Source organism: Oryza brachyantha, chromosome 3, assembly GCF_000231095.2.
Source record: "Oryza brachyantha chromosome 3, ObraRS2, whole genome shotgun sequence".
NCBI lineage: Eukaryota > Viridiplantae > Streptophyta > Magnoliopsida > Poales > Poaceae > Oryza > Oryza brachyantha.
In genome coordinates this window covers 6,842,257-6,849,525 of record NC_023165.2, presented here as the reverse complement: position 1 = coordinate 6,849,525, position 7,269 = coordinate 6,842,257, and the positions used below count along the sequence as shown (strand labels likewise).

Here is a 7,269-nt window from a genome sequence, read left to right as displayed (position 1 = left end):
CCGGGCAACTCTACGGCATCCAGCAAATCAGATCTCACAAGAAAAAGTACGACATATACCTACACCATAGTTAACCAAACTGTGACCACGCTAGCAAGATTCCAAAGAAGTCCTTTTATATAGTAGAAATGCCATAAATCTATCTTACATTCTCTTAGCTGTTTGCAGCAATATGTAGAATGTACTAGCTGGATAAAGTGAAAATGCCATCTCACTGCAAAAAGAAGTGAACGAGATCTGCGAACATGAAAAGCTTGAAGTCATCTCACACAATTGGGCACGCCTGGAGAAAATAGGTGTCAAACAGGGGAGGAAATAAGCAGCTATCACAGGGCCCAGCAAAACAATACACATCCAAAGCATGTCCAAAAGCAAGGTGCTTCCCAGTCTACCAGGAAAAGAAGGGAGCTTTCCGATCCATAATATTCTAAAGCTGTCTTTCTAGCACGCGTAACATACCCACATTCCAGGCATTAACCAACTTTGATCATGTATGATGTATACCATTTATGGGGACAGGCCTGACAAACCTAAATTGAAATTACAACCGTTTTTGCCATAAAGATCGATGTACACCAAAGTTTTAGCAGTACCATAGTTTATGTACTGAATTAGCAATTCAGGAGTGACCAAACCGCGGTTATGCATTTTGAAAAATGGGCACTGAGTCCTTGTCAAATTCTAATTGAAGCTGAAACCTTTTCCCCCATTAAGATCTTTGTACAATGATACATCAAATGGATAAATTGTCAGTGTTGTACATGAATCGCCAAACTGCAAGCAATTATGCATTTGGCATTTGGCATGATGTGGAACTCTAGTTCTTATGAAATCGAAACTGCCACCTTTCCAATCAAGATCTTTATAAACAAATCAATTCAACAGATAAATTAGTGGTAGTGTACACAAATTAGTAGTGTACAAGATGAGGAAAGCATAGGAGTAGAAAAGTAACACTACCTATTTCATCTAACCAACAAACTGAACTCACCGACCTTTCCTGCGGGACCTGAAACGAAAGCCACCAGGGGGTGATGGTGAGAACTCTACTGGGAGATTTGGTGGTTCACCCTCACCAGATAGCATTTCAAGCACCTCCTCACTTGATGGGCGGCGACTTGGCGATCTCTGGATGCACAGGAGTGCAACTGTAATGCATAGGAGCGCCTGATCACGGTTAACATCCCGCAGCGCAGGGTCTACAAGATCAAGCAAGCGGCCAACACGGGCAAGATGCCTTGCCCATGAAATGAGACTTGCCTTCTCAAACTCTGACATGGGTGAGGCTGTCACTTGGAGTGGGCGGCGTCCAGAGATAAGAACTAACAACAAAACGCCGAAGCTGTAAATGTCACATTTGTCTGATAAAGGTCCACCACCACCATATTCAGGTGCAACATAGCAGACTGTGCCACGCATGCTTGGTGTGCTGCTCACTGCTCCACCACTCTTGGGCACAAATTCCCCACTAGCCCAATCCCTACTGCTCCTTCTCACACCGTCAACCCACCAGTCAATGCTGGCATTGCCATTGCTGCTCCTGCGGCTCCAGCTTCTCATCATTCTCCACCTTGATCGTCCCTTCTCCTCTAAGTCACAATCCCTCTCCCACCACTGCATGCTAGCAGTTGGACCAACCTCGCTCCTTGACTTAGCAAGTGCTCGCCTTTTTTGTTTCTTGGTGAGCTCATCAGCATACTCCTCACGCCACCATTCTCTTGCCCTGCGCTTTGTCTTCTTTCTCTCTGTTGTGGTGGCGGGGGTGGTTGTAGATGCTCCTGCAATCCAATCGTTCTTTGGCCGCTCCTTCTTGATCTCCGACCTAATCCATTCCATTACATAGTCTTTGACACCACCAGAACCACCACCATTGTCCTGACGCCACCACCAGTCATTCCCAGCACCTGATCCTGCAGCACCTCCACCATTGCAGCTTCGGCCATTAAATCCGCTACCAACACTAGTCTTATCACATCCTGAAGTGGATGCTGCTTCTGCAGGAGAAGCCATGGTGAACCCCTCATCATCTTCCGGAGACTTGGCAGCATTGCCTTCCCCATTGACAACAACAGCAGTAGCACTCTCATCAGCGACAGACATATCATCATCACATCCACCAGAAGGATTGCTAATTTCATTCGCATTGCCCCCAATTGCAGCACTCTCTAATTCATCGTCTTCCTCTGACCTGATCTGCGCGAGGCCAAAATCTGAGAGGCGAGCACGGAGCTCACCATCCAGCAACACATTGCTGGGCTTCACATCTCCATGGATCACTGGTGGTTGCGCAATGGAATGTAGGTAATGGAGCGCCGCGGCCACGTCACGGGCCACGGCGAGCCGCCGCGGCCACTCAGACACCAGCTCGGGGCACCTCTTCCCGAGCAGCGCGTCCTGGAGCGACCCGTTCGGCATGAGGTCGTACACGAGCATCATCCGGCGGCGCCGCGGCTGTGCGGATAGCGAGTACGCGAACGGCAGGAGGATGGACGGCGACCCGTGGCCGCAGCCGAGGAGGTGGGAGGCAAGCGAGAGCTCGTTGTGGAACTCCCGCTCGCCCTGGAGGGAACCCGCGGCATCCATCACCTTGACGGCCACGGGCTGCCCCGACCTCGGCAGCGCGCCGCGGAACACGGGCCCGAACCCTCCCTGCCCGAGCTTGCTCCCCGCCACGAACCCTCCCGTCGCGCGCCTCAGCTGCTGGTACGACAGCCTCCGCAGCGCGGCCGCCGGCTGCGTGCTCGCCGCCGCCCCCGGCGCCCCACGCTTCCTCCCCCGCCGCAGCCACACGAACAGACCCAGGCCCAGACCCACCACCACCAACACCACCGCCGCCCCCGCCGCCGCGCCAACCGCTGATCCCGCGGCGTGGCGCCGCGGGTGCGACCGCAGCCCGTCGACCACGGCCTTCTCCTCCGCAGCCGGCGGCGGGGACGCCGCGGCGCCGAGCTGCCGCGACGGCATCTCGTCGTAGCCGCGCGCGCGGGCGAGAAGAGACTGAGGAGGAGGCGATGCGGGAAAAGACAAGGGGAGGGGACTGAGGCGAAAAGCCAACTCACTTTTTCGCCATTTTTTTTCTCCTCCTCACTCCTCAGATGCATCATGCACTGATCGGGTGGGGGGTGGGGTGAGGGAGACAACCCTACCCCCACTGACCAGTGGGGCCCACACGACAGGGGTGGCCACCTGGCAGTGTCCTGCCGCGATCCGTTATGTCGTTGGAGAGAGAGACGGCGTTACGTTGGGACGGAGAGAGGGATGTGGGGCGTCGCGTATCTGTAGGATCGGATCGGATCAAATGGGGAGCGAATTAATGAAGGGGTTAGGGAGGGGTCAAATTTGGTCAACGTAGGATTAGATATAGGTTGGTGTCAACAGCGACAATGATACTTACGCTCTTATCGTTCAAAAAGGCAGATGATATATTTAAAAATGAAAATAGTTTTTGAATAGTTTTTTTTATATACGTGTTTTTTTGATAAAAACTAAATATATGCTTAAAAAATAAACTACGATAAAATTTTTTAAAATTAAATTCAAATTTAAGGCAGAAGATCTAAATTTTAGCAAAAGACCTTATATGCTGTCGTGTGCTGTGTTTTTGTTTTCCCTCTAAAAAACGATTTTAGTTTGAAAATGCATCAAATTGTCTCGATTTCGGTCTTCGAACCATGTGAGTGCATTTTGCATGGATTAACTCGAACCAGTCAGTACATGGTTTGATTGCTATAGGCTTTTCTAGGTTGAGGTTATGTCTACAGTCCAGACAAGATGAACAAGGACAATCGCATGGGTCATTTTGAGGGGTTTGAACCATTAGCAGTTTAGTTCCCTAGTCAGCAAGGAATTATTGAACTGGCTCTTCAATTTTGGACTTGGTTGGAGGGAACTAGAAACCGAATGTAGGCGCTACATGGATTTTGGCTTCCATGTCATCGCAAATGAATAGTAGGTTATGGGCGCGCTCGAAACCGACCTGGCCACCTTGTCTAGCACGTAAAACGAAGAAAGCTATTAACACGTGATTAATTGAGTATTAGCTTTTGCAAACTTGAAAAATGAATTAATCTGATTTTTTAAACAACTTTCATATAAAACTTTTTTTAAAAAAAATACACCGTTTAACAACTTGAAAAGCGTGCGCACAGCAAAAGAGGGAAAAGTGTTACTGCTTGGTCGGTTTCGAACGCGCCCTATACCAGGGCTTACGTTACTGCGATTACCGCCGTGGTAACCGTGCCCTCCGCGGAGGCACGGCTTCGGTAAGCCGCGGTAACCGAATTTAAATTTAAGCAGAATTTAAAAATTTTGAGAAAATTTAATGAAAAAAATATATGTTCTATATGTTGATATATAGTGTAGTTTTGTCAAATAAATTAATGAAAAAAATATATTCCCGGCGTAATTAAAAAACATAAACGAGTATTTCAGGAAACAAAATTAAAAATAGCCTATTGCAAGTAATATTTCATAGGAAGATGGTCAAGAATATTTTGTGATGAGTCATTATTATTTACACTACACAGTAGGGTACATAATGTTGAAATACAAATATACAACGATAGATATATGAATAATATGTATAGAGAAAAATTATACGTGCATCTTAGTACATATAATAGTTTTATTCGTAATAATGGATAGTAGGTATAGTTGTAACGCAGCAATCAAAATAAAGTTATTGGTGTGAATTATCTGGTGAAAGTTGATATGACGGTGTATGTTTGTATGTTGTAATATCAAGAATTTAGAAAATGTCATATGAAACTTTTTTTGTTTTCCCTATAACATGTCCTATTTTTCCTACGTTATAAATATAGTCACAAAATATTTTCCTATTTTTTATGTATTTTTAAAGATTTTTTAAAGTATTTTTTTATTTGACATCACACCCGCGATCTCCTCGCGGTTTCCTCGTGGTAACCGCCGTTTTGGCTACAAAACCGCGCGGGAAGCCACGGTAACCGCCGTTCTCATGTGTTGTTCCAACAAGTAGTTACCGCGGTTACCGCGGCAAACCACGCGGTAAGCCACGTAAACCGCGCGAGTTTAAATTCAATTTTTTTGATTCAAGTTCATCACGGTTTTTGCGGTTTTCGCGATTATCGTGCGGTATCCGCGAGAGCGCGGTACCGCGGTTTTAACGGCTTGCGCGGTAAGGGGAACCCTGCCCTATACCCTTCCCGATATTTGGATGAGCTAGCAACATGACTTCAGTACTACCTCCGTCTCATAATAAGTTTATTTTTCTTTTTTTATACAATATTTTGACTCTTCGTCTTATTTGAATTTTTTTGCGATTAATATTTTTATTGTTACTAGATAATAAAACATGAATAGTACTTTATACGTGATTATTTTTTAAGTTTTTATATATTTTTTCAAATACAATGAATGGTCAGACATTGGACACATAAATCAAAAAATAAAGTAATTATGAGACTTGGGCAGTGCTAAAAAGAAAGAAATAGGAAAGCTGAACAAGACAAAATTTGAAGGAACATCAATCAATTTGTACTTCCATAAAAAGAAACAGTTGGGTGATGAATCTATTGTCTATCCCACCTTTTAAGAATGAAAAAAAACTAAGATATATATATATATATATCAAATTATTTTTATTAACTCTAATTTAATAAAATGCTAATATCTTTTAATAAAATCCTGTTGCAACGTACAAGTAAGTCATATGTTAGTTCATACAAACAGTTACACAATGTTACATCCCCTTTAATGTTAGGTGAAGAAAAATAGGAACTTAGCCTTTCTTTATAATGGAGGAATTTTACAGGATTGAACTAATTCTTATGAAATTTCTATAAAATTTATGAGTTCCCGATGGAACCCTTAGAGCATCCTAGCAGATCATCCATATATGACATTCTTCAAATCTATTTGAAGGATGGAGAGAATATCAAAATATAAAGTTTCTCTCTCCTAATATGGATGATGTCCAAAAATGGATGATAGGATAGATATTCAGCTAGAGCTGAATTTTTAGCTTTCATCCTCTATTTTCAGAATAAAGGATGAGATAGATGAATTGTTGAAGCTCTTATGATAGATTTGAGGGGGGACATTCTCTCGCTCGTCTACCATCTTTTTGAAATATGACAAAAGGATGAATAAAACCAAAGGTTACTTTCCCCAGGTATCATGACCTTTTGGGCTTAAAATAGTAGATTAGTGATTCGATACTCTGTTCAGATCAGGACAAGCTGCTTAGCTTTTTGGACTATCTTGCCTTTTTAATAGAGCGCAGTATCTTCTCGTTAGCTGGTGCTGTGGAGCTTTTAGTTTGTTCACTAGCAAGATTTGAAGTACAAGAATATCATAAATACCACAGGGATATAGAGCACACAATCCCTTTCACCTCTTTCGCACTTTCCACAACTTGATTAGGCGAGCTAACTAGATAGGGTAATGTCCGGCTAGTTCTCACATTTTTGACTCCTCGAGCTTTGTTACCTAGAAACTGAAATCTTTACTGCAACTTAAGAGCAGTGGCGACTCTATAATTTTTTTGCTGGGTTGCCCTACTCCATGATCTAATTTTTTATAGACCCCTGATTTAATTTAGATATACATAATTTACTTAAAGTGTGACACAAATATAGCAATAATATCCCAAATCCACTAAAACCAACATTTAGAGTTCAAAAGTCACAAAAGTACAATATGAATAGTTCCAGTGTCATGCTTATGAAGTGGATTTAGACCGAATTTAAGGGTAGATGTTCTTCTAGGCCAAAATCAAGGGTGATCTGGGTGATCCTGGGACCACCCTCTGGAACTGTCACTGCTTAAAAGTATATATATCCCTGATATTATTTAAGTGATGGTCACTTCATTTGATAGTGAGAAACTTAAGATAACTTTGTCCATATATGCGACTTAGGTCATGTTCTTTCTTGTTGAAAGATAGACGATAAAAGATTTTATAATTTTTATGATAGTTATTTAATGGTATAAACAATAAAATTAATTACTAAAAAGTTGAATATCTAGATGAGATGATAAACTTCTATATAGATACTTTTTAAAACACACACAATGGTTTAAGAAGCGTGTGGGTAAAAACAAAAAAAAATCCTCCAAAACGATAAGAAAAGAATGCAACTTTATTCTTTAGAGATGTTTCTAGCGGTGAAGTGCGAGTGTGTGAGTCTATAGGTATGAGTGGTGCACATTACAACCATATATGTTTGAGCTGTATTTTTTCCCCTAGAAAAAAATAGTTATCTAAAATTCCAAAGTAAACTTTGATAA

The 7,269-nt window shown here is 42.9% G+C and overlaps 1 protein-coding gene across 1 annotated transcript; it reads right to left on the bottom strand.

The window, feature by feature from the left end:
• Nucleotides 1-827: 827 nt before the first annotated feature.
• On the bottom strand, nucleotides 828-2,964 carry LOC102722001 (receptor-like serine/threonine-protein kinase At2g45590). Its single transcript, XM_015834956.2, has one exon. It carries the CDS (start codon nucleotides 2,962-2,964, stop codon nucleotides 988-990), a length of 1,977 nt encoding a protein of 658 aa, XP_015690442.2. The 3' UTR covers nucleotides 828-987.
• Nucleotides 2,965-7,269: the final 4,305 nt, after the last annotated feature.

Excerpts from the sequence above, each read along its gene's own strand:
- LOC102722001 (XM_015834956.2), bottom strand. The coding sequence starts at position 2,964 with ATGCCGTCGCGGCAGCTCGGCGCCGCGGCGTCCCCGCCGCCGGCTGCG.